The sequence below is a fragment of the Mustela erminea genome, chromosome X (assembly GCF_009829155.1).
Source record: "Mustela erminea isolate mMusErm1 chromosome X, mMusErm1.Pri, whole genome shotgun sequence".
Lineage (NCBI taxonomy): Eukaryota > Metazoa > Chordata > Mammalia > Carnivora > Mustelidae > Mustela > Mustela erminea.
In genome coordinates, this window is record NC_045635.1 from 59,474,296 (window position 1) to 59,501,152 (window position 26,857).

At 51.0% G+C, this 26,857-nt stretch overlaps 1 protein-coding gene across 3 annotated transcripts; it reads right to left on the minus strand.

Moving 5' to 3' along the window:
* Nucleotides 1-76: 76 nt before the first annotated feature.
* CXCR3 (C-X-C motif chemokine receptor 3) lies at nt 77-24,961 on the minus strand. Of its 3 annotated transcripts, none has more exons than XM_032331861.1 (3): nt 24,869-24,961; nt 2,716-2,798; nt 77-1,556 (listed from the first exon to the last, which is right to left on the minus strand). In XM_032331861.1, the coding sequence occupies exons 2-3, from the start codon at nt 2,725-2,727 to the stop codon at nt 585-587; spliced, it is 984 nt and encodes a 327-aa protein (XP_032187752.1). In that variant the 5' UTR covers nt 2,728-2,798; nt 24,869-24,961; the 3' UTR covers nt 77-584. The 3 variants fall into 3 exon arrangements, with proteins under 3 accessions (XP_032187752.1, XP_032187750.1, XP_032187751.1); XM_032331859.1 differs by having other exon boundaries at nt 77-1,679; nt 24,869-24,959; XM_032331860.1 differs by lacking the exon at nt 24,869-24,961 and having other exon boundaries at nt 77-1,679; nt 2,716-2,817.
* Between the last annotated feature and the right edge of the window lie 1,896 nt (nt 24,962-26,857).

Consider the following 26,857-nt stretch of genomic DNA (forward strand, 5'->3'; position numbering starts at 1 on the left):
TTGGCATAGATCCGGGGTCCAGCAAGGAGAGCGGGAAACGCATCCCTGAAGCCTGGGCTGGCCTGGGGATAATGATGTGTGACAAATACACCCTGGGCCTGCTTATCTTGTTTATTGAAGCATTGTAAGCAGAATTGTAGACATAAAAAAATAAACCAGGAGCAAATACACAGGTCTGGGGGACCACAGCTACAGATGCTGGGTTGGAGGTCTGGGCCAGGGCCCCATGGGGGCATTCTCTACCATGCTTTCTGCTATGTGCTCCCCAAACCTGGGGAAGGCCAAGGTCTAGTTACTGGATAAGAGGGACAGTGGGGCTCTGGGCAGCCAAGGGAACAAGGCCTTGAGACAGCCACCTTCCAAGTGGGGCGCTGCAACTAAGGAGCAGCAATGGGCATAGACCCCACAGCCAAGGGCAGGGCCGGGGCAGGGGTACCTCCCCGGGACACCCTGGGGGTGCTGGGGCTGCTGCCAGAGCATCCCCAGAGTGCACGTGGGGCAGGAGGCTACCAGGAGAGGGAGGAAGGAGCCTGGAGCACAGGGGCACTGGGGCCACGTGCTGAAAGGAGAGCCCCGACCTGGCCTCACAAGCCCGAGTAGGAGGCCTCTGTGGTCTCAGACCATGATGACTCGCGGCGGGTGGACGACGGCTGCCGCTGGTGTGCTCTCTGGCTGCGGCAGCCCAAGCGTGCCAGCAGCCTCCACATATGCTCACGGAACTTGATGCCCACGAAGGCATAGAGCAGTGGGTTGAGGCAGCAGTGCATGTAGCCCAGGCCCGCGGTGACCGACTTGGCCACATCCACGTGGCTCTCCCGGCCACAGTTGCGGCCCAAGGCACCCAGGTCCATGAGGGTGTCCACCAGCACCACCAGGTGGTAGGGGGTCCAGCAGAGGGCGAAGGCCACCACAACCACGACGACCAGCCTCATGGCTCGCAGCCGCCGCTGGCCCCTGGAAACCAGCAGCACGGCCAGGATGCGCGCATAGCAGTAGGCCATGACCAGCAGGGGCAGCAGGAAGCCAGCTACCAGCTGCAGGACGCGCAGGGCTGTGCGGCCCACCCGTGGGAAGTCGTACTGACAGTGGGTGGCATTGAGGCGCTCGTCTCGTTGGGCTGACAGGAAGATGAAGTCGGGGATGGCGAAGAACAGACAGAGCCCCCACACGACCCCACAGGTGAGGGTCACACGGGCCGGGGGACCCCGGCGGTAGAGCTGGGTGGCGTGCACGATGCTCAGGTAGCGGTCAAAGCTGATGCATGCCAGCAGGAGGGCCCCGGCATAGAAGTTGATGTTGAAGAGGGCCCCAGCCACCTTGCATAGGCCGGACCCAAACACCCACTGCATGGCGGCGTCAACCGCCCAGAGGGGCAGGGTCAGCACCAGCAGAATGTCGGCCACGGCCAGGTGGAGCAGGAAGGTGTCAGTGCTACTGCGGGCCGCCCGCTGGCCCAGCAGCACAGCTGCCACGGCGCCGTTGCCCAGCAGCCCCAGCATGAACAGGAGACCGTACAGGGCCGGCTGGAAGGCACGGTCGAAGTTCAGGCTGAAGTCCTGCGGGCATGGCGGGGAGGCACAGCATGAGTCACTCTCGTTTTCTCCATAGTCATAGGAAGAGCTGCAGTTTTCCAGGAGGAAGGCAAGCTCCGAGGCTTGGAACACTTGGCGCTCGCTCATCTGCAGACGAAGGCAGGGAGCGGATCCGGTGAGGCCTTGCAGTCACTATGGGAGCATTTCTCTGAGGGGCTCCTCCATCAGGCAGGCCCCAGGCCAGGGGCATGCCCTGCCACTGCTCCTGCCTTTCTTCAAAGGCCTCGCCAATGGAACTCAGAACTCCATCTGCTCAGGCGTGGCCACCACTGCTGCCACCATGCCCACCCCTGGGTGGCAGGGGTAACTTCTTATCCCAAAGGTTGCTTCTCTCTCACCCTTCTGGACCACCCCATCAGCCTGGGTATCGTGGGCCCAAGGGAGAGCCGTCCTCCCATGCCAAGAACCCTCCTTGCCCCCTCGCCTCTCCCGGCTCTTCCTTCACGACTCACCTTCTGTTGCCCCAGCCACGCCTAGTTCTACCACCTTCCTCCCCAGGCACCTCCCCACAGTCCCCTCTCTTAGTCAAGTTCCCTCCTCAGTCTTTGCCTAAGGACCCCAACTTCCTGCCCCCCGTGGGGCCTCTCCACAAATCATTGAAGCACCCCCCCATCACATGCTTTTGGCTCCTGATCTTCCTTTCCCAAACGTGGAGGCCACCCGCCACCCACTGGGGGTTCCCCCAATCAAACTCTAGTAGAACTATTCCTTACCCCATCACCCTGCAAACCACCCCAGAGCCTCGAGCCTTCTCAGTGCCAGTTGAGTCCCGCATGGAAGAGTAAGCTCCAAGTCAAGAGCTGAAGGCAGCCTTGGAGGCCGTCAGAGGTGAGCCTCTACCTGCTGCATTTCGCAGATGAGGTGCCGAAGCCAGACAAGACAGGGGACTCCCCTGTGGTCCTACACAAACCAGGGGCCAAGGTGGGTTCCCAGTTCCCTGGCCCAGGGCTCCATTTACCACAACCTCTGCATGCTCTCTCTACTCACCCAACCCTCAGGTGGCCCCAGCTTCAGGAGGGGGAGGTGGGGGTTACCCAGCCCTGACTCTCCCCCAGTATCCTGGGCTCTCTGCTCTGAGTGGCGTAGCTGTGTCCCTCCTGGCCTTCTGGGCTGCGGCACTTACCTCAGGGACCATCGCTGGGCTGGTACTCCGGCTGCCGGCCTGCGTGCTGCCTGCCCCTCAGCCTTGGTGCTTGTGGTCGGGACCTGTGTTACACAGAGGAAGTGAGGGTTTCGCATGATTCTCAGCAGCAACCTCTTCCATGGGGTTGTCCGTACCAGGCCTCCCCAGACCCTGGGCCACGGGAGTTCCTACTCCAGACATTCTCCGCCTGGCCAGGGGAAGCTGCTCTGCAGGTGCTGGCCTGGAGTCTGGGACCAGACAGCCTGGGGCCTGGGAAAGGGCAGGGCATCCAAGGGGAGGGATCGGAGAGAGAAGCACCGTGTCTGGCAAGTGGGGGGCAGCCCCCGCTGCCAGGGGCACAAACTGCTGCTCCTGCCTTGTGATAGTCAATGCTTGATGCTCCGAACTTGCGTTCGTGGGCCCTGGGCTGGAGCGGATCGTGCGTGACTATAGACTGCGTGGCTAAAGGTCTTCGGTCTGTAAAAGAGACGAGCCTCCTTGAAAAATGAAAATATTTATGTATTTTTAAAGGTTTTATTTTTTTATTGGAGAGAGAGCAAGCGAGTGCGCGCACAAGGAGTGGGGCAGGGGCAGAGGCAGAGGAAGAATCAGGTTTCCCGCTGAGCAGGGAGCCCGATGCGGGCCTCGAACCCAGGGCCACAAGATCACGACCCAAACCAAAGGCGGACGCTTAACGACTGAACCACCTAGGTGCCCCTAAAAATGAAAATATTTTAAAGCAATCCATCACACTGAATCTAGTCTTCCACTATTGCTTCTCCCTGCTAATCAATGGGACGAAGAAAGGGAACTACTAATAATGGACTTGGTATGTGCTAGACAGTGTTATAGGCGCTCTCTCCAACGCTAGACAGTGTTATAGGCGCTCTCTCCAACACGGCCTCATTCAAACCACACAACTCCCCTGTGAGGCGGGGGTGTTATCCCCAAGGCCAATCCAGAGCAGGGGGGAAAGTCCTTCGGCAGACACAGCAAATAAGGCTTGGTGCTGGGAATGAAACCATGGCTATCTCTCTTTATCACTCATCGCACTGCTTTCAGTCATTTTAAGTGGATAAGCTAGGATATATCTATGCACTTAAAAACAGAAGGCCTGCTGGGACGCTTGGGTGGCTCAGCTGATTAAGCATCAGCCTTTGGGTCAGGTAGTGATCCCGGGCGTGGGATTGAGTTCCACGTTGGACTCCCTGCTCTGCAGGGAGTCTGCTTCTCCTCATCCCCCACTCCTGCTTTATTTTCTCTCCCTCTCTCAAATAAATAAACAAAATCTTTTTTAAAACAACCTGAAATGGTATGTTTTGACATGGCTGCAGCTAGAAAAATCTAATCACCACATGGTGGAAAAGGCCAGTTATAGAACGCATCACGTGGAGTCAGACACCACTTATGTAAATTCGAGAAACCACACGCAAAAAACTATACCCTGTTGTTTGGGATGCAGCTATTTGTCCCAGAAGTTTGAAAGAAGGGCTGGAGGGACGCCTGGCTGGCTCAGTCGGTGGGACATGGGACTCTTGATCTCGGGGTCGTGAGTCTGAGCCCCACGTTGGGTGGAGAAATTCCTTAAAAAAAATCTTAACGAAAAATAAAACAAGACAGGGACTGGAGACACTACAAATTCGTGAGAGTAGTCGCTTCTAGGGTTAGAGGGAGGAGGATAGGGTTAGGGAAGGGTACACGAGGTGCTCCCGATTTGGAGGAAAAGCTGTAAACATTTGTGGAACCGATCAGGCCTTTCATGGTTACATGCTATACTGGTTTCTCCCCCCGTTCTGGCCCTTGGCCCTCTGCCCCCTTCTCCCTTCCCTATTGCCCTGTTCTCCTTATCCATAGGGAAAGACTGCCCCTACCTTGTGTCTGCTAAGCAGTTTCCTCTTTCCCTATCTCCCACCGAGACAAAAAGGAGATGCACAGAGACAGAGACATTGAGGCAAAGCATGTCCACTGGGGTCTAGTTTTCAGGCAGAGGGCTTCGCCAGAGCCTCTAGGCTCAGGCCTGGAATTTGTCTCAAACTTCTTTTTATTTTTTTAAAGATTTTATTTATTTGACAGAGAGACAGATCACAAGTAGGCAGAAAGGCAGGCAGAGAGAGAGGAGGAAGCAGGCTCCCCGCTGAGCAGAGAACCCGATGTGGGGCTCGATCCCAGGACTCTGGGATCATGACCTGAGCCGAAGGCAGAGGCTTTAACCCACTGAGGCACCCAGGTGCCCCTGCCTCAAACTTCTTGATGAGACACACGCTTGCAAGGCAGCAAGCCCCTCTCCACCTTCTGTGGACAGAAGATGTGAGTGTCCTGGCTCTAAACAGCTTGTTGCCCACAAGGTCCGGGCCAGAGGGAGCTGAGGACCCTGGGGGACGTCGGGAGGAGGAGCACAGGTGGGCAGGGCCTGTGATACCAGGGGCCTCGAAGTTAGGATGGGTCAGACTTGGCGGTTGACTGCCTGCGGGGTGATGAAGAGGGTTGGAGCTGGGAGCCCTGTTTCCGGCTGCCGGCCCATGAGGAGCTCCCACCAACTGGGCTTTTAAGTGAGAGTAACAAAAATCTCTGTTCGACTTAAAGAAGGGTCTTATATTCTGCAATGATGTCATTCATCCCCCTTTTTGGTGTTAAAAGGATCTTTTCTGTATGAAATTATGCAGGAAAATAGCCAATAGATTTGGAAACAGCTTGTGTTGGCTGAAGTGGGTAAATAACTCCCTTTGGGGCCTCCAAACAGAGGTTGGGAAGTCACTGGTCCGTGTACAGTGTCAAAGTCTAGGCATCCCTGGTTCCCCTCCTGTGCCCCGGTCCCCATTGGTCACATGGGGATCATGCACCCCACCTTCCCAGGCTGCCGGCGTGGAGAAATGAGAGAAGGTCGGACATGAGGTTTGAAAAGTTGCAGAGAGCTTTTCTGAGTTGGGCTATAGCCTCCGGCGTGGCTGTGATGGGGTGGGAAGAACTCTGAACTTGACTGGGTCTGGCTCAGGCTCCCCCCACCCCTTACTTGAGGATGTCCTTGAATAATACCATGCCTGAGGGTGACCTCAGACAAGTGCCATACCCATTTCGCACCTGTCCCTTTGGCAGGGTTGTTAAGGAGATGAACTGAGCTTGCAGAGACTGCGAGGCCCCTGCCAGGGCCCAGCACATGGCAGGAGCTCAGCAGAGAACATTGAGCAAGGGAGGTTGGCTACACATGAGAGTGACAAGGAGCCTTTCGGGTCAAGGGGAACCCCCGGCGTAGGGTGTGCTGCCCTGTGGGCCATGAGCTGGGGTGGCCTCCAAAAAGGTGGGCCCTTGCCTAATCCTCTGGCATTTCACTTCTTTGCCTCAGGTTCCTTGTCTGAAAGGTAGGGGTAAGCCCAGGATGCGTGTGAGAGTTGGGGCTGCTGTGGAAACTGCCAGTGACACCCACAGGTGCGCGGCCCAGGAGTTGCCTGGTGAGCGGCGGGCTCCTCCTCATTCTGGTTACTTTCCACGGCGGCCCTTGGCTTTGGTCCTCTCCTGTCCCAAGCTGCCCACAGGGTAAGTCTGGGGCGGGCCCAGCCCTCACGCGGCAGGAGGGAGAGAACCCACCACACCAGGGGCCCGCACCCAGAGTTCTGCTAGATGTGCCTCTCCTGCCTCTGCCCTCCCGAGCAGCCAGAGGGGAAGCTTGAAGAGGAAGTTAGTCAGAGCGAAGCTGCTCTGGGCCCCACCTGTGGTCAAGGTGTGAAATGTGCACCTGTCTCTTCTCTGCCACCCATCCCCCTGTTTTTTTTTTCTCTTTTTTTCACACCTCTGGGCTGTGGTTTGGGGAGATGGGAGGCTCAGAGGTCTGAGCCCTGGGCCCAGGCTCTCACAGGAAGGAGGGCCTCTACAGCTTTCTGTTGGGCTGATCAGGGAAGGGGGCCATTTCCTTCTCCTTCCCCTCAGTGTCTGCTGCCTCTCGAGACCTCCCTCGTGGGGCCTTGCCATGCCCCTTGGGGCCCTGCTCCAAAAGCGCCAGGCTGCTGGGGCCTGAGCTTCTTGTGGGACTCAGGTGGCGGCCTCAGCTGTGGCTGGACTCTTCTTACAGATGGTTAAGAAGGGTCTTAGCTAGCCCCAGGAAGGGCTGTGAGTTTGCCCCATTCGGGGCTGGGACTTGGGGATTCCTTCTGCTGGCCCTTCTCCTCAGAGAAGTACAGCTTAAGCCACAAGGAGGCCCCGGGACTGGGGACCACCCCCATCTCTGTTTCCTGCAGCTCTGAGCCCTCTTCGGACGCAAGAACATTCTGCATGCTGGGGCCGTGGGCCAGGGTGTATGCCGTCCAGGCCCATGAGGGTGATTTCCCAAGCTGCAGGGGCCCTCATCATTTTTGGGACTAAGGCCGGAGGGTGTTGCTGCCATTTGTCAAGACGATTCAGGTGGTGAGAACAGCAGGTGCCAAGGCAAGAAAGTCAAGAAGAGACTGTCAGCCCAGGGGTGGTCAGTCTGGCCAGAAAGGCAGGCATGTGTGTGAGCAGGAAGGTAGAGGGGGCTGGACAACAGCTCAAGACCCAAGCACAACGACCTTCTCATCATCCCGTCCCCAGCTATGCCTGGAAACTGAGACGTGGAAATGGCTCCCATTCAGCAAACCCGTACTTTCACACACATGATCTCTTATTTTTATTTTTTAGAATTGGGGGAGAGGGACAGAGGGAGAGGGAGAGAGAATCTTAAAAGCCTGACACGGGTCTCGACCTTATGACCCTGAGATCATGGCCTGAGCCAAAACCAAGAGTCAGACTCTCTATCAACTGAGCCACCCAGGCAACCCCACACGACCTCCTCTGAGGGATGGAGGTGGTGACTCAGAGAGGTCAAGTGACTTGTCCCAGGCTAGTTGGCCAGTAGGCCTTGTGACAAGATTCCTATTCACGCTGCTTTCTAATGGGCTGTTCTGACTGCTGAGGCTGGAGACCCCTGCCTGCGCCCCACCCCCCCAAAGCACACTGCTGCCTAAGGACTTGTTCTTCTAAGAGCCACGCCTTCCTTACCATACGGTCCCAACCAGGCATCTTGTGTCCTAGAGTGAGCTTTGCCAAAGCTCATCACAGCCCCATTCTTCTCGCCCTGTTCCTTCCCACCTACCAGGGAGAAGAAACATCAGAATCTCCATGACAAGAGGTCTGGAGGACCCAGCAAAGACCAGCCACGGGTCAGACGCCTTTTGCGACGTCCCCAGGAGAATCTGTGTTGCTCCCGGAAATCGCCATACTATTGCAGGTCAGCCCTGGAAGGCCTGGCTTGGAAACTTCCCTATGTGTGGGCTCTGGGTGCCTCTGTTTCCATCCTGGCCCATACCCGGGGCGCCCACCTCAGCTGGGAGGCCAGCCCACACTCTCTAGAGGCATACAGGTGGCAATGCTGTTATGTTGTAATGCACACAAATCTGACTGTGGAAGCCTGAACTGAGTCCCAGTTACTCCCATCGTGAACGGTTGGGGGATGTCCTCCACGCTGGTAAGCTGGGCTACCCCTTGGAAACAAAGTTATTGGCAGGCCCACCGTTTGGTTGTTGGGTTCCCTTGGGTTGCCCCACGGAGTAAGGTCAAACAGGAGAATAAGAACAGCTGAAATGCACTGATTACGTAACTATGTGCCAGGCACTACTCTAAGAGCTTTATTGGGACAAATTAATTTGATTGCTATAACCACGTAGTGACTTTGACATTATTACTCTTAATCACCCCTGTTTTACAGACGACAGAAACACAGAGTTTAAGGAACTCACTCAAAGCCGCACAGCCAACAAGTGGCAGAAACGTCATGCTCTTGGTTTTTTTTTTAAGATTTTATTTGTTGGGGCGCCTGGGTGGCTTAGTGGGTTAAAGCCTCTGCCTTCGGCTCAGGTCATGATCCCAGTGTCCTGGGATCGAGCCCCGCATCGGCCTCTCTGCCTGCCTCTCTGCCTACTTGTAATCTCTGTCTGTCAAATAAATAAATAAAATCTTAAAAAAAAAAGATTTTATTTGTTGATTTGAGAGAGCGTGAGAGAGCACAAATGGCGAGGGGTGGGTAGGGTCAGAGGCAGAGAGAGAAGCAGACTGTCTACTGAGCTGGGAGCCCGACATGGGACTCGATCCCAGGACCCTGACATCATGACCCGAGCTGAAGGCAGATGCTTAACCAGCTGAGCCACCCATGTGCCCAAGACCTCATGCTCTTACCCATTACAGACACTATAATACCTTTTAAGGTCTGAGGGACTGGGATGGAGGGTGGTGGGCCAAGAAGACTACTTTGGCTCTATCTGTAAGGTTTTCCTCAGAGACTGTATTCACATATTAGCTGAGTGATTTTTTTTTTAAGATTTTATTTATTTATTTGACAGACAGAGATCACAAGTAGGCAGAGAGGCAGGCAGAGAGTGAGAGAGGGAAGCAGGCTCCCTGCTGAGCAGAGAGCCCGATGCGGGACTCGATCCCAGGACCCCGAGATCATGACCTGAGCCGAAGGCAGCGGCTTAACCCACTGAGCCACCCAGGCGCCCCTAGCTGAGTGATTAAGAAGCCATCCAAAAGGAAAATAAAATTAAGCTATATATCTGGGACAGTCGGTGAAACTTGAATATGGCCTGGAGATGAGAGAATAACCCTATATCTGTGCTCTTTTGCTGATTTCAGCGATGTAAAAAAAGTCTCTGTTCTAGAAAATACACACTTAGATATTTAGGGGTAAAGGGCCATCACATCTGCAACCTACTTACATATAACTTGGAAAGCATATGCGCAGAGCGAGAGAAGGTTCACAGAGAATAAGGCAAACCAGGTAAGATGCCAATGGTTGCTGACGTGGGTGTCAGGGAGCTCTCTGTGCTCTCCTGGCAACTTTCCCCTCAATGATATTCTACTGAAATAAAAGTTACTGAAGGAATCTTCCTTGAACTGGGTGGGGTCGGCATCTGATGCTATTCCCACGAGAAGCTGGGAAACCTCACGTGAAGACAGTGAAGGGAATAAAGGCTCCCTGGCTGTGGCTGGCGGCCTCCTCCCCCAAAGCGCCGTCTGCTCCCACAGTTGTGTCCCCACTGCTTCTCCCTGGCAGGCGCTATTTCCGGAATCCTGGGCTGCTTCTTGCCTTTTCCCTCTATCGGGCTACATGTGACCTCTCAGGCCTGACTCCTTCCCAGTTTCCCTGCACTCTCTTTCTTTTTTTTTTTTTTCTGTTGGATTTTATTTATTTATTTGCATTTTAAAAATTATGTTCTGTTAGCCACTGTATAATAAACACATCATTAGGGTTTTTTTTTTAAGATTTTTTATTTATTTATTTGACAGAGAGAGATCACAAAGGAGGCAGAGAGGCAGGCAGAGAGAGAGAGAGGAGGAAGCAGGCTCCCTGCTGAGCAGAGAGTCCGATGCGGGACTCGATCCCAGGACCCTGAGATCACGACCTGAGCCGAAGGCAGTGGCTTAACCCACTGAGCCACCCAGGCGCCCCACATCATTAGTTTTTAACGTAGTGTTCAGTGATTCATTAGTTACATGTACTCCCCAGTGCTCATCACCCACATGCCCTCCTCAATGCCCATCACCCTGTTATCCCCTTCCCCAACCCCTCCCCTCTGAAACCCTGTTTGTTTCCCTGCAGCTCCGTTCTGTAGTCTCTCGTGTTTCCTCTCCCTGTAGCCTCTTGAACCAGGAAGGAAAGTGCAGCCTGCTCTCCAGGTAGGAAGCTTTAAGGTCCTTGAGCTCCCTCTCCAAGCCACTCAGCGTCCCTCAAAGAACAGTGGCTGTGCCTGGAGCTTTCAGGGTGACCCCATCCTGGGCTCAAGTGGCTGAAGAGAAGGGGTTAAGATATGCCTCCTTCACAGGGTGTGCCTAGATGAGAGCCTCGAGTTCTTTCTCCCAAGCAGAAAGAGGCCCGCCAAATTGAGGGAGTGGCGGGGCGCTGCCCGGAAGGCAGACTCTGCTCCCCCTGGAGTCTGGGCTGGGGCTCTTCGCTGCTGCTGGGCTCAGAAGAGATGCACCTGGAAACCCCAGTACGCCCAGCCCAGAGGTAGCCCGCTGGGCAAACACAGCTGACTGGTGTCTCTCCCTGGTTCCTTACCGTGGAGGGCACCCAGTTGTGCCTGAAGCTGCCCTCCTGGGAGCCTGCACGAGGCCCCTTGGTGATGATGGGCCCCATCCCGTGAGGACTCTACCTGCCTGGACTCCTGGGCCTTCTGGAAAATTCCTCAACTACCCAAACAGATCTCCTAAAATCCCAACAGGGTGTGGCATTGGCCTGGGAGGGGCGCTTTTCCCACAGGTCCTGGGCAGGGCTGCGGCTGGTCAGGGCCCTGCTTAGTCTTAGTGTGGAGCCCCTTAGCTCTCCGCCCAGGGCATCGAGTAGCACACACAGGGCAAGCATCGGTGCTTGCTGGTCTGAGCTGACCTGGCCCCGTGTGAGGCAGTGTGGCAGAGCAAGTGATCACAGAGACCATGGGACAGACTGGGCTGGATTCCTAGCTCTGCCATTTGCTGGCCGTGTGAGCCTGGGTGGGTCATTTCACTTCTCTGGGCTCCTCTGCGGATGAAAGGGGGCTGTCCAGGTACAGACGCTCAGATCCCAGCCTGGCGTGCAGTGAATGCTAGGTGTGACTTGTTAGCTCCCCGCAGCCCACACCCATGGAGGCAGCTTCATTTGCATGGAGGTACCCCACGCCCTAGATGGGGAGGCCTGAGCCTGGGCCCTGAGTTGCAGAATTGGTCAAAGTGCTGCTGCCTTTGACTGTGGGGCCTGGGTACCAGTTTTGAACTCCACACCCAAGTCTTCATGGGTAATGGGGTGAGAGGTCCCTTCGAGACAAGGAGCCTGCCTTGGAGGGGGGGCGCATTCTCCAAGTTGTGGGGGGTAGCACGAGCTGGGCCTGGCTTCTGGGGATCAAACCTTTAAAGGAGATTGAGGGGACACCAAATATTCTCTGTGGTACCCATAGTTTCCCCACTCACACGGTACCACATTTATTGTTGCCTTAGCCAAAATGCCTGTTGATGATGACACAGACAGGCACCAACAATATTAATCAGTTCCACTTAGGTAACAGAGCATACCAGGTGTAGCTTTATTTTTAAAATTTTTATTTATTTGAGACAGAGCGAGAGAGAGCGAGCATGAGCAGGGGGGGAAGCAGATGGAAAGGGAGAAGCAGACTCCTCACTCAACAGGCAGCCTGCCTTGGGACTTGATCCCAGGACCCGGGAATCATGACCCAACCTGAAGGCAGATGCTTAACTTTCTGAGCCACCCGGGAAGCCCGCAAGGCACTGTTTAAAGCACCATCACGCATACATATCCTCATAACAAGTCTTTCACGTAGGTTCTATTTATATTCCCATTTTAAAGATGAGGAAACAGACGCAACTAAGTTAAGTAACTGACCCATGGTTCAACGACCAATAAGTGACAGCCTGGATTTCAAACCAAGCAGTCTGGCTTCAAAGTCCACACTTTCCACCACCCTCTTCTACTGTCTCAGGTTTGAAGAGTCCATGATGTGAATTTAAGAGGAGCAGAGGAGCCTGAAGCTCACCCCCTACCTGGGCCTGACAGGAGGGGTGTGTTGCTCAGGAAGCGTATCCCCAGCCAGAGTTCCAGAGTGCCTAAGCCTGGGCAGGGACTGGGGCAAGGTTCAGGAGAAACCAAGGCAGGGCCCCTTCTTGGAACAAGGGAGAAAGCCACAGCTGTGTACCAGCACAGAAAAATGAAGCACAGGAGTCTGGAACCATCGGTGGTTACCATGGAAACCAACTGGTGCAGTAAACTCAAAGCTGAGCCTGTCTGGGTCTTAAAAAAAAAACAAAAAACAAAAAACAAACAAACAAAAAAACCAGGCAGGCAAATGATATTTTTAAAAAAATTCTAGATTGTTCTGGAGGATGGCTTAGGATGAACCCTCTGCAGAATCAGATGCATTTGTAGCATATTTGCTAGTGAATAGAGGTCTTTCACACTTAGAGTATCTAAAAGTTACTGTAGCTTCTAATACAGCTGGAGAAGCACTTGCATAGGAAGAGGCCCCAGACGGGATTGATGGGACACAGGAGGAGGAAGAAGAGGAGGAGGAGGAGAAGAAGGAGGGGGAGGAGGGAGGTGGTGGGGTTCGGAAGCTATTTGGAAGAGAGTTTAGGAGCAGGTAGGTGCAGGGAAACAGGTTGGAGGGAGACTGCTGGCTGAGGTGGGGGTGGTGGGGGTGGCAGGGAGGGGACAGAAGATGATCCAGAGCCGGAGTCCACAGCACTGACTTGCCAGCGCCAGCCCAATCTGCCTCCAGTGGGTCTCTGCCCACCTTTGCCACGAGGATGGCATCCACGGTGGCCTCTCTGTTCTCCCTCTGCCTTCGTGTCAAGTCTGGGGAGTCCGGCATAAAAGAAGTCTGTTTAGGGGCACCTGGATGGTGCAGTCGGTTAAGTGTCTGACTTGATTTTGGCTCAGGTCGTGATCTTGTGGGTCCTGGGATTGAACCCTGCGTCAGGCTCCACACTCAGCGTGGAGTCTGCTTGAGATTCTCTCTCTCCCTCTCACTCTGCCCCTGCACCCCCACTGCTCCCCCGCCTCAGATAAATAAATAAGTAAATCTTTTTTTTTTTTTTTAAAGGATATCTGTTTTAGTCTCTTTGAACTCCACCTTCCTGGTGAGGAACCTTTATTTCCTCACATAAAGCCTCTTCCTGTCACTGCTATTACTATCCCGAACAGTGAGTTGTCTGCAGTACAAGCTTTGGCAAACACCAACCCAGAGAGCGAAAGCTGTTCTGTGATCTGGCCCCAGCCTCCTGCTCCAGCCCCAGTCTTCACTCTGCTTCGGGTATCCTGTGTCCCAGGCAAACTGGGCCATATGCTGTTGCAAACACACCCCAGGTATCCAGTGCTTGGCTCGTCTCTGCCCACATCCTACCTGCCATCTAGGACCCAGAAGTGCAGCCAGAGCCAGTGAGCCATAAACACTCAAAACTCTCTTTATCTGAGATCTCATGGCCCTGCCCTGAGGGCCCCAGCTGATGGAGCAGGACAGAAAAGAAAGGTGAGATGCCACAGGGGGAGCAGTGGGAAGTTTCAGTACTCCGTGCCTACCTTCCCAACACAGAAACAGACTGAAGAAATTCATTTTTAGAAGATTTTATTTATTTATTTGACAGAGAGAGAGAGAGAGGACGAGAGAGGGAACACAAGCAGAGGGAGTGGGAGAGGGAGAAGCAGGCTTCCCGCCAAGCGGGGAGCCTGATGGGACTTGATCCCAGGACCCTGGGATCATGACCTGAGCTGAAGGCAGACACTTAACTGACTGAGCCACCCAGGTGCCCCAGACTGAAGGAATTCTGCAGGGCAAGTAGCCTTTGCCAATCCAACCTCCAGCCTTCTCACCCTCAGAACCATTCATTCCACTGTTGTGGACCAGCCCACCCCAGGTTCTAGAGGCTCTCGCTGTGAGTCCAGCTGAGTACAGACACGATATAGCACACTACTGGTAAATGGACTTTTAGGGCAGTTATTGGTGTTGGTCAGGCCTGGATTTCCATCCCATATTAGCCACTGAACAGCTGGATGATCTGGGCAGGTCACTGCACTTCCCTGAGTCTCGGTTTCCTCCTCGGCAAAATCGAGATAATATCTACCACATATGGGGAAGAAGAAATGGTTCTTGAGAAGATTAACATGCAACTAACGTAGGGAATCACCTAGTGAAAGGCTTTACCCAATCTAAAGGAGCGACCCCCCATCCCTCTCTACCCTTTCAGCTCATTTTATGCTCTTCTTAGCGTTAGTCACTACCTGGTATTTATTCGCTTATTTGCTTACTGACTGTTCTGTTAGAATGTACTTTCCACAAGAGACATGATTTTTCCTTTTTGTTTTTATTATTTTTATTTTCACTATTTACTTATTTATTTATTTTTAGAGATTTATTTATTTGAGAGAGAGAGAGAGAGATTGAGAACATGACCAGGGGAAGGGGCAGAGGGAGAGAATATCCAAGTGGACTTTGGCTGAATACGGAGCCCGACACGGGGTTCCATCTCAGGAACCATGAGATCATGACCTGAGCAGGAACCAAAAGTCAGATGTTTAACCGACTGAGCTACCCAGGTGCCCCTATTTTTGCTTGTAAAATCACTCTATCTTTCGTGGCTTGAGGCTTGAGTAATTTCTGATATATATAGTGGGTGCTCATAAATATTTATTGAAAGAGTTTATAAGCAAGTGCATAGTAGGTTCTGAAAGGGTAGAGGCATGATGAATCTGTGTGTGGCTATAGCTCACACATAAAGGTCTTGCACACACGCATCCTGCAATGCTGTGAGTTCTGCTCCCTGCTGCTTGGCTAGCATGTGACCTAGCACAAGGTGCATTCCGGGGAGCACTCATCCAGGGCCTGTGTTTGAGAAACAGTGCCCGTTAGCATAGGAAACTTTTGGTGAAGCTATAAAAACAAGAGCTGGGGTGCCTGGGTGGCTAAGTTGGCTAAGTGCTAAGTGCCTGCCTTTGGCTCAGGTTGTGATAGTGGGGGTGGTCCTGGGATCAAGTCCCGCATTCGTGGCTCTTTGCTCAGCAGGGAGCCTGCTTCTCCCACTGCCCCTCCCCCTGCTTGTGCTCTCCTTCTCTCTCTGACTAATCAGTCTTAAAAAAATGAAGAGTTACTGATCTTATTTGGTCACTGTATCAGCTTCCTAGGGCCACCATAAGGAATGTCCACACACTGGAGGGGGGGGACTTAAAAACAATGGAAGTTTGTTCTCCTGCATTCTGAAGGCCAGAAGTCCAAAGTCAAGGTGTTGGCAGGGCCACACTCCCTCAGAGGCCCTAGGGGAGAATCCATTCTTTGCTTCTTCCAGCTTCTGGTGGCTGTTGGCCATCAAACCTTGGCTTGTGACCCTGTCACTGCAATCTCTGCCTCCATCTTCAGACAGTACCCTCTTCTGTGGGTCTAATCTCCCTCTGTCTCTCTCTTATAATGGCACTTGTTGATGGAATTTGATGTCCACCCAGATAATCTAGGAGAGACTCCTCATCTCAAATTGTTTTTTTAAGATTTGTTTTTTTTAAAGATTTTATTTATTTGAGAGAGAGAGAGAGAGAGAGAGAGAGAGAGCGTGGATGAGAGAAAGCATGAGCGGTGGAAAGGGGCAGAAGGAGAGGGAAAGGAAGGCTCCCTGTGAGCAGAGAGCCCCACAACATGGGACTCAATCCCAGGACCCTGGAATCATGACCTGAGCCCAAGGCAGCCGCTTCACCGACTGAGCCACCCAGACGTCCCACGTCTCAAAATTTTGAACTTAATTACGTCATGAAGACCCCATTTCCAAGAAAGGATGTCAGATAATGTACATAGTTTCTAGGGTTTAGGACTGGATGGCTCTTTGGGAACCATTCAGTTTTCCACAACTCCCCGGCTATCACTGTAGAGTATATTTTGAGCCAGGATCACTTGTGAAAAATGTGCTTTTGGAAAGAATGGGCGTGGAGACAGAAGTAGGGTACAGGAAGAAACAACTTGAAATTTGGAAAGGATACTACAGATCGTCAGACCCTTCTCAGCATGGGAGGAATGGGGCTGGATACCGATGGAGCTCTCCTGCTAATTCTTTTTGTGGGTCAAGGACTGGGACCCACTGCTTACAAAGATGTGGAGAGGTAATTACGCCTGATGGAGAGTTATGACTGCGCTGTGCTTCTCATTTAATTGGGCTGGGGAGGGTGTCTGGGCTTTGGGCGGCTTTCAAGAGCTCTCCAGGTAATTGTAATGCGTAGCAAGAGCGGAAAACCACTAGGCAGGAGTGCTGAGGAGATGCGCGTTTCAAACACAGCTGTTAATGAATATTATATTGAAGAGTGGTAATAAAGTTCACAATGTTGACATCAATTATTAACCCTCTTGACCTTCTTGGGGGAGATAATACCGGATGTGAAAAGTGCCAGGAACACTAGCTGCCTGGGGGGAGGGGGGTTGTGGGGTGGGATGGGGGCGGGGATGCTGGGCAAGGAGGAGGTGCGGAGAGAAAGCAGAAAGCATGGCGGGAGCCAGGGATGGTCAAAAGCCTCAGGCCCTGGTTGGAGACTACAGGGCCAAGGCTAGGGCGTGGAAATAGGGAGCCAGCAGAGAACTGCCAGGACTTGTGAGGAAGAAAGAGGAGGTGTTAATTTATTTTTTTAAAGATTTTATTTATTTATTTGACAGAGAGAGAGAGATCACAAGTAGGCAGAGAGGCAGGCAGAGAGAGAGAGGAGGAAGCAGGCTCCCCGCTGAGCAGAGAGCCTGATGTGGGGCTCGATCACACGACCCTGAGATCATGACCTGAGCCGAAGACAGAGGCTTAACCCACTGAGCCACCCAGGGGCCCCAATTTAATTTTTTTTTTTTAAGGGAAAGCCCTTGGGCTGGACCCAGCAGTCAGTGGCCTCCAGTCCCTCCTGGCCCAGTAGGCTAGGGCACCCTGGCCATGACTGCTGAGGCTGGAGTGGGGGTGGTCAGCAACTCTGCAGGATCTCAGAGAGAGAAGCCAGCCTTTAGGAGAGGCCGAGTGCTTTTAGTGCCCAATTATTTTTTTTTGAGTATTAAATGTGAGGTTCAAGCCAACTGATCTGAGGCCTTACAAAGGATACCTGAGCCCCTTTTGAGGCTGGGGCTGCCAAAAAGGAATACTCTTCCCTTTCTCTATGGGGTCCTTATCCAGGGCTTTCTTATTTCCCGAAGTTCCCCAGCTCTCTGGGGAGAAAAACCATGTAGCATTATTGTTATATTTTTTCTCATTTTATTTTATTTTTTTTTAAATATTTAATTTATTTATTTGGCAGACAGAGATCACAGGTAGGCAGAGAGGCAGGCAGAGAGAGGCGGAAGCAGGCCCCCTGCTGAGCAGAGAGCCTGATGCGGGGCTTGATCCCAGGATCAGGGCCTGAACTGAAGGCAGAGGCTTTAACCCACTGAGCCACCCAGGCACCCCTTTTTTTCTCATTTTAAACGCGACAGAAAACTTGCCATTTTAACCACTTTAGGGAACAAAGACTCACAGATACCTTTTTATGCTGGGCCATGCCTTCTTCATAGAGAGAAAATCACATTAACCTCAACATCTCCAATCATTTCGGTATATTGAAAGGATAAAATGGGATGATGGCTTTGAAGCTAGTCTGTGTAAACTTAAAGTTCTAGAATATGTTGGTTCCTTATAAATACCAAGAATACACTAATTAATACCTGTTAGGTCCCTCGGCCTTCTTCCCTCACAATGATGGGCAGGAGGGAGACCTGTATGTCAACGTGGAATCAGACTCTTTGTTTTGAGTTGTTTCATTTAGACACTTTATGATTTTATTTTATCATTATTATTTTCTAAGATTTTATTTGTTTGACAGAAAGAGATAGCCGAGTGGGGAACCTGATGCAGGGCTCAATCTCAGGGACCTTGGATAATGACCTGAGCCGAAGGTGCTTAAGCAACTGAGCCACCCTAGGGGCCCCGACACTTACTATTTTAATGTGAGTGTTTTACTTTAGTGATGGGCAAGTCATTTTTAAAACCTAATGGCAAAATATGCATCACTTAAAGTTTACCATCGTAACCACTTTTTCCAAAGATTTTATTTCTTAAAAAAAAAAAAAAAAAAACATTTTATTTCTAAGTAATCTCCACACTCGACGTGGGACTGGAACTCACAACCCAGAGGTCAAGAGTTGCACGCTCCACCAACCGAGCCGGCCAGGTACCCTTTGTCGGAGTCATTTTTAAGAGCAGAGCTCAGCGGCATTACGTATGTTCACACTTTCATGCACCCATCACCACATCCATGTCTAGAGTTCTTTTCATCTTCCTCAACTGAGGCCGCACCCATTAAACACACATTCCCATTCCCGTCTCCTCCCAGCCTCCGGCAAACACCATTCTGCTTTCTGTCTCTATGAACTGGACTCCTCTGGGCACCTCATGGAAGTGGAATCATACAGTCTTTGTCCTTTTGTGACTGCTTTATTTCACTTCGCAGGTCTTCAAGGTTCATGCATGTTGTAGCACGGGATAGGATCTCCTTCCCTTTTATGGTCTAACCCTTGTGCAGGTAGACCACGTTTTCTTTATCCATGGGTGCGTCGACGGACACTTGAGTTGTTTCTACCTTTTGGCTGGTGTGAATACTGCTGCTGGGAGCTGGGATCATTACTTTTCAGGAAAGTAAAGTGAGGTTCGGAATGATCACACAGCAAATAAAGGGCAGGGCCGGGATTCAAAGGCAAGTCGTCCCCCTTGGCTGGGCCAGCCACCTCCAAAGACGCAGTTGCCCTGCACTTCACACCCAACAGCCCTAGCGATCTATCTTTTGAGCTGGGAGCTGGCCATTTATACCCCCTGGGAGGTTGGAATGGGCCCCCTCGATAAGACTCCCCTGGAAAAATCCTTCTCTTTACCTTGCAGAAGCCCTGGGGGCCAGATGGCTGGGTTCCTCTGTGTGGGTGATATTTGTGCCTGCTTCCAGCCAGAAGGAAGATGCTGGGGTCTCCTTGCCTAGTCTGTGTCCTGCCTCTTAAGGCTTCCTAACCACTCTGGTCTCCAGCAGGGCCCATCTATTCTTGAATCACCGCAACAGTCTCCAGGAGGTGCTGGAGGGAGAAAGAGCCTGGCCATTGTCTGCCTGGAATTTTCTGTCCAGGCTAGGTCGGAGAAGCCAATCTCTTACAAGCTCTCTGGTCCTCCTTCCACCCGCCTCCCCACCCCTCCCCCTGCTGCTGCCCGATAGGTAGAAAGCACAACTTAGCAGGATGCTTTTGAAAACTCAGGTTGCATATAATGTGCAGGCAAATGACCTAGCTTTCATGCCTGCCTCTAAGGAATGCCAGCCTCTGTAACAAGCCCAAAAGTTAGAGGAGGCATCAACACTCTCTAAGGCTTGGCATTAAACCTTCATTCGAGTAGTGTTTCAGCCACAAGGCTTGCTCCCTTGGTGTTGCGGCTCTACCATAACCCAGGTGGTCATCTGGCCAGGAGCGTGGGAAGGAGTGAAAGCAGAAAACCCACTACTCAGAGTGAACCCCAGTATCCCAGCTGGTGCGGGAGGAAGCAAGATATTGAGCTCAGGATGCTGTCGTGGAGAGGCAGGCTAAAGCTTGGGCTGACCGTGGCTCTGGAGCCTTCTTCTCGTTGCCTGCCTGACAGCCGTGCGCCTCTCCTTTTCCACTAGAAAACCCTTTCAATGTCAGGTACTCACTCTCCCAGACTCCCTGGGAAGCAGGAGTAATCATGTGTGACGACTGAGTTCTGGACCATGCTATGTAAGGGGAAACCAGCTGGCTGGCTTTGGGGAAAGGGTTCCCCTGTCTTAAAAAAGAGAAATAGGTAAAGTAGCTTTCCTCCTTAACTTACTGTCTTTGGACATGGCTGGAAGAAGAATCTGTTTGCAGATCCAATAACTGTTAACACTCATCTTTGGTCAAGACTTGGTTTCCAGATGGCTTGGAGGGCAAAGAGAGGACATCAATTGTTTAAAAAACTTTCTTAAAAAATATTTTATTTATTTATTTGAGAGAGAGAGCACAAGCAGGGGGAGTGGCAGAGGGAGAGGGAGAAGCAGGCTCTCCTCTGGGCAGGGAACCTGACTCGGGGTTCGATCCCAGGGCCCTAGGATCATGACCTGAGCCGAAGTCAGATGCTTGACCCACTGAGTCACCCAGGATCCCTGAGGACATCAATTTCTATAAAAGCCCAAGTAGGCAGGGCTAGAGGTGAGCCATCTGCTCTAACCACACCATCTACCACCGAGGCATGGGAGCAAACATGATACCGGTCTTGCCCAGTGCTGCCTTCAAGCCCTGGGATGGAAGCAGTTATACTGGAAACAATGATGAGAAATTCACAAGTTGGATTTTCCCTTGTCAGCTTGTACTCATTCCCTATTGTTGCTTTAACAAATTATGACAAACTCAGTGGCTTAAAACAACACAATTTCATCTTACACTTTTGGAGGCCAAAGTCTGAAATGTGTCCCACTGGGCTAAAATCAAGGTGCCTGCAGGAGGCCTTTCTGGAGGCTCTAAGGGAGAATCTGTTTCCAGCTTCTAGAACCAGCCACATTCTTTGGCTTATGACCCCTTCCTCTACCTACAAAGTCGACAATGTCGGTTTGAGTCCTTTTCAGACTGTCATCTCTCTGGTTTCTTCACTCTGGCTCCCTCTTCCACTTACAGAAATCCATGTGAGGGGAACCTGGGTGGCTCTGTCGGTTAAGTATCTGCCTTCGGCTCAGAGCATGATCCTGGGGTCCTGGGATGGAGCCCTGTGTTGGGCTCCCTGCTCAGCGGGGACCCTGCTTCTCCCTCTCGCTCTGCCCCTCTCCCTGCTCTGTGTGTCAAATAAATAAAATCTTTAAAAAAAAGAAAAATCCATGGGATTATATTGACCCACCCAGATAATACAAGAGAATCTCCCCATCTCAAAGTCAGCAAAGCTTAATTACCCTTTGACATGTAATATAACATAAATTCACAAATCCTGGGGAGGATGTGGACATCTAATTTCATCCACCACACAGGCGTAGGAAGAAAAGAAATTTTGCTCCTAGGAGCAAAATTGGATGTCCCATGAGTACATGATATGGGGCTAGAAGCCATTTTAAGTGTCTTAAAGTTAGATTGGATGCTGGAATTTTCAAATTATTTTTTAAATCCTAAGCTCCCACATCGCTTTATTCTGATATTATATCAGTTTTCATAAATCCGCTCATCAGCTAATCACCTCATCTTTGTAAACACCTTAGGCTCAAGGGTGTATTTTTCCCTTTTCTCCCCACTGGCCCCCCCCTACCAAAGTGAAGCCAGCTTTGCTCCTTACTGCCTCACTACTTCAACAGGTCAGGGAAGGAATGTAGCCTGGCAGGGGGGAGAGAGAGCACTGTGGGTCTCCGGACCTGGCTTTCTAGCAGCGCTCTGAGGAGCTGGTAATTCCCCCAAAGTGTAGTTCTCCCCCGCCTCATCCCCGCCTTGTTCACACAGAAACACAAGAGCTCCCAGCCGTCTGGCAGATTTCCTCAGCTTCCCGTGACAGGGACAATGAAAGGGTTAGTGGCAGTTTACAGACAACCAATAATTGATGATGAGATGGTGCTCCCTCAGATGTCTGGCATTGTGGAAGTTTCCAAGACCTAGTCTTGATCTCAGGGAGGCAGGAAATGCAAGAATGACTCAGGTAGAATTTCCCAACACTCTGCTGAGATGGGGTGCAGAACCGAAATTGAGCTGATTTAGAAAAACAAGAGAGGGGCGCCTGGGTGGCTCAGTCAGGTAAGAGGCTGCCTTCAGCTCAGGTCATGACCCCAGGATCCTGGGATCAAGTCCCAGGTCGGACTCCCTGCTCGGTGGAGAGCCTGCTTCTCCCTCTCCCACTCCCCTTGCCTGTGTTCCCTCTCTCGCTGTGTCTCTCCTTGTCAAAATAAATAAATAAATAAAATTAAAAAGAAAAGAAAAAAAAAACCCAAGAGAGAAGGATAATATTCTTCCATACCTAGATTTATGATCTGGGACTAATAACAAAGCAACATGCCTTTCAATCTGCCAAAGGGCTTGGACACACAGTTACATGGGAAATGACATGCTTAAAATGAAGCTTTTGGGTGTCTTTATCCACAATCAGAGAATACAATCTACTTCATGGAGCAGTGTACACGAACAAGCATTCTAGGGAGACTGAGCGAGAATGGAAAAGCATTGCGGTGCTCGAAGGAACTCACCTGCACACACTGGCTGCCCGTATTTTTGGAGAGCAGCGAGCCATATCTGCTAAGCAGGTATATCTCCTATGATTCCATGACCCTGACAGCATGAGTGCTCAAAATTACCTGTGCGAGCTGCCTCGGATCCATTTCCTCCTCTCTAGCTTTCCTTGCATGGCTCAAGCCAGAGTCTCTCACCTGGCCCACTGTGAACAGCCTCCTCTCCAATTTTCCTGGGTCCAGACTTTCTTCTCCACGGAAAAGATTGTTCAGAATACAAACCTAATCCTATCACCTCCTTGTTCACCTTCCTGTTCAAAACTCTCCAGAACTCTCCTCTACTGCCTTCCTTAAATAGACTGATATTCTGTCCCTGTGATCTGGCTTCTTTTTTTTTTAAAGACTTATTTATTTATTTGAGACAGTGTGAGAGAGAGAGAGAGAGAGAGAGAGCGTGCACACAGAGGCAGAGGGAGAAGCAGACTCTCCGTTGAGCAGAAAGCCTGATGCGGGGCTTGATCCCAGGACCCTGGGAACCTGATCTGAGCCAAAGGAGGACACTTAACAGACTGAGCCACCCAGGGACCCCTGTTTCCTGGCTTCTTAACAGTTTTGCAAGCATGCTGCAAGGTTTGTTCACCAAATGGGTCTAGAGGCTCTTGTCTGTGTCCCTGGGCACACTGTTCCCATCTGCTATGCCTGAACTCAGTTGCCTTCTTACCCTTCAGGATGCTCTTTGTGCCAGAAGCTGGCTTTCAAAGCCCAGCACGGTAGTGGTTGTTTCTCCTTGGGGATCCCACAGTACAGTGTCTACCAGGATGGCATAGAAGCTAGCATATTGGATTGCTATTTTATTTTCTTTAAACGTTTTTTTTTTTTTTTTTGACAGATAGGTAGTATAAGTAGGCAGAGCGGTAGGCGGAGGGAGAAGCAGGTTCTCCACTGAGCAGGGAGAGCCATGCGGGGTTTGAACTGGAACCTGAGCCGAAGGCAGCCGCTTAATCGACTGAGCCACCTAGGCACCCCTGGATTGCAATTTTAAAAACAATTCTTTCTCCATCTCGACACAGATGCGTTCTTTGAAGGTACAGTCTGTGTCGTTATGTCTGTATTTCTGCCATTTTAGAAGATTCTCAGTAGTACTCTCCAACTACGTGGTTTCAAGCATGCATGGCTCTCATTTTCCTAGACCACCCCCTTCTGGTCCCAGATAATTCAGGCTGAAGGTGCTAGAGCTAGAGATTTCTTCAACACTGAAGTGATGGTGCGGGGGGGGTGGGGTGGGGTTGTAAATCCTACTTTCAACACTGTGTCTGGACTGCGCCCCTTCATCTGTCACTTCCTGTGTGATCACGGACAAATCACAGTCTATGAGCTTCTGTTTCTCCCCAGGAAGACGAGCATAATCATGGTAGCTACCCTCAGAGACTGTCGGGAAGGCACCAAGCGACGAAGTGAAAGTGCTCACCAAATTGTCATGTGCTACATGCAGATAACCTTTAAAGAACCACTTTTGTTAAAAGTGGCCCCAGAGAAAATGAACTTAAAAAAAAAAATGAGGTCCCTAGTGTAAGAACCTAACGAAACCTTTCTTTTTGATCTTATTTGCATTTATTTATTTATTTATTTGTTTGAAAGAGAGAGAAAGCATGAGGTGGGGGAGGAGCAGAGAGACAGAGACAGACAGAGAGAGAGAGAGAGAGAGAGAAACAGACTCCCTGCTGAGCAAGGAGCCCAGCGCAGGACTCGATCCCAGGACCCCGAGATCATGACCTGAACCGACTAAGCCACCCAGGCACCCCCGGACCAAACTTTCTTATTTCTTTTCCATTGTCCAAACTAACTTTGTGCTTAATTCTGCCTTCACCTGCCCTCACCTGGGGGACATCGTCCTCCGTCTATGCCATCTGTTTTATGCCAATTCCCTGCTGGTGGCAGGAGAGCACCATGTCCCTTTCACAGATCTGGGTTCAAATCTCAACCCCGCCATCTCTCTTGACCGGCTGCCTCACCTCTTCGGGCCCAAGTTTTGTCATCTCCTGGGTCCTTGGTATGTGATGGGGAATAGATGACACCATAGAACTGTTCCTTTCAATTTCAGTAATTCCCACCTCTGCTCTTAGTCAGCCTCCCACGGGTTTAATCACACCTAGGATGCCTTCTCCGCTCAACCCAAGTTTCAGGTTTCATTTTCAAATATTTAAACTTGGAAATCCTCTTTTCTGAGTACCACCTCTGGTTTTTTCAGTTCTCTTCCTTCTGCCAAAGTCACTCTGCCTTCAGCGTGGCTTCCAGCCCCTCCAGCCAACCTTGTTTTCCCAGACAGCCTCAGGGACAGCCTCAGTCACCTCTCTGCCAAGCCAGAACCTGAAGCCTTAGCCACGTCACCGTGCCCTCAACTGCTGCCTCACATTTCCACACTCCCTTTCCCTGGGTGGCCTTGGGCCCAGATAACTTTCTGCTTACTGTGTCGGCTTCCAAATGTTCCCGTTTGCAACCAATAGGTTTTTTCCTCCTCTGCTGGGGGAACACACTCATTAGCAGAACGCCTGTCTCCTTCTCCCTGACTTCCTTTTGCCATAGCTGAGGAAGAGTCATCCCCCTTCCCTGCCAGCAGTCTCTGACAGGCACCCTAGCTCCTCCCCCGTAGCCCTTCCAGCAGGCCTTGATCCAGAACGATCCCCTCTATCGTTTGCCTCTTCAGCTTCTTCTCTTTCCCTCTCCTCTCCTTCTGCATATAGCAACCCAGATCTCCCCCATTCCAAGATGACCTTCTCAGGCTTCCTCTCCAGATACCACCTTAGATATGCCCATGGTACCATCCGGGTTCTTCTGTGTGGCCATGGACTTACCTTTACCAGAGATCTTTCCATTTTGACATAGCTTCACATAGCTGTTTACCATCCCTTGGTTTCAACTTGAAGGACTCCTTTTTAGCACTTTTTGTACAGCAGGCCTTGTGGTAAGAAACTCCCTCAGCTTTTGCTTGGGGGGAAACTCTTCCAGCCTTGTTGACGTGAGGGCCAGGACCTGAGATGATGGTGCAAGGCCGTAATGGCCACCGTAGGGGTGAGGATAGCTTCCTTTCATCTTTCTGTCTCTCCCCTGTATCTATTCCGGTGACCCACCCTTCTGTGTAGACAGGTTTAAAAAATACATACTTTTTAAAAAGATTTTATTCATCCATTTGAAAGACAGAGATCACAAATAGGCAGAGAGTCAGGCAGAGAGAGAGAGGAAGGGAAGCAGGCTCCCTGCTGAGCAGAGAGCCCGATGTGGGGCTCAATCCCAGAACCCCGGGATCGTGACCTGAGCCGAAGGCAGAGACTTTAACCCACTGAACCACCCAGGTGCCCCCATACATGTTTTTTTAAAAAGAATTATTTATTTATTTGAGAGAGAGGGAGAGCAGGGGGGAGGGGCAGTGTGAGAGGGAGAGAGAATCTCAAGCAGCCTCTGTGCTGAGCATGGAGCCTGACATGGGGCTGGATCTCACAACCCTCAGATCGTGACCTGAAATGAAATCAAGAGTCAGAAACCCAACCGACCGAACCACCCAGGCGCCCATATACAGTTTTAAAAATAACCTAACTGCCCTGCCTTACAGCTTTGGTTGGTACAGAGCCCACTTTTTAAATTACCATAGGCAACATTGTTTGACCAAATGTTTCACCACCAAATAACTAAGGGTGATAACTTTCTAATCTTCCATAGTTTTACCATTATGGCTCCAAGCCTAATCCTCCTTATTGAGCCAATTCTAAAATTTTGGATTTTGTACCTTGTAGCTCCTACTTTGAGGTACCACATTCCAATTTAGCTCCAATAACTGGAACTCCAAAGCCTGGCCCAAACAAATAACATAAAAACATATTTTCCCATGTAAGGAAAAGTCCCAAGACGGGTAATCAAGGGCTGAAATGGTATCTACACGATGTTTTCAGAAATTCGGACTCTTTGAATTTCTGCTCAGACAATGTTAGAACATTTAACCTTCACAAGATGGCTGCCTGACTGCCAGCCTTCACATCTGCCTTCAAAGCAGCAGAGGAGAAGAGAAGTTAATGACGCAAGGAGATAGGTCAACTGATTCAGCTCTCTCATCCGTGTTTCTTTGCACAAAATATACATGTATAAACATTCAGTCACTTTTCAGTGGGAAGGATGATACTCAGATTTCACTGTTAGGTTCAGTAGAACATAATATCAAAGGATGACATATCCAATGTGACACACTGAAAAGAATGTTAAATAAAGAGTACTTAATCGTCAAAGAAATTTATAATAATAATTTAAAGCTTCATGAATTAGGGTTGTGCCAATTTAAAACACTAAGGAATAGGACTATCATGAGAAACAAAATCAGCCTCTGAGGGTATGAAAAGGGATGTAGGGCAAACAAGAAGAAAATTAGCATTCATTGCGTTACGAGTATGAGCTTTCCATATGATGAAT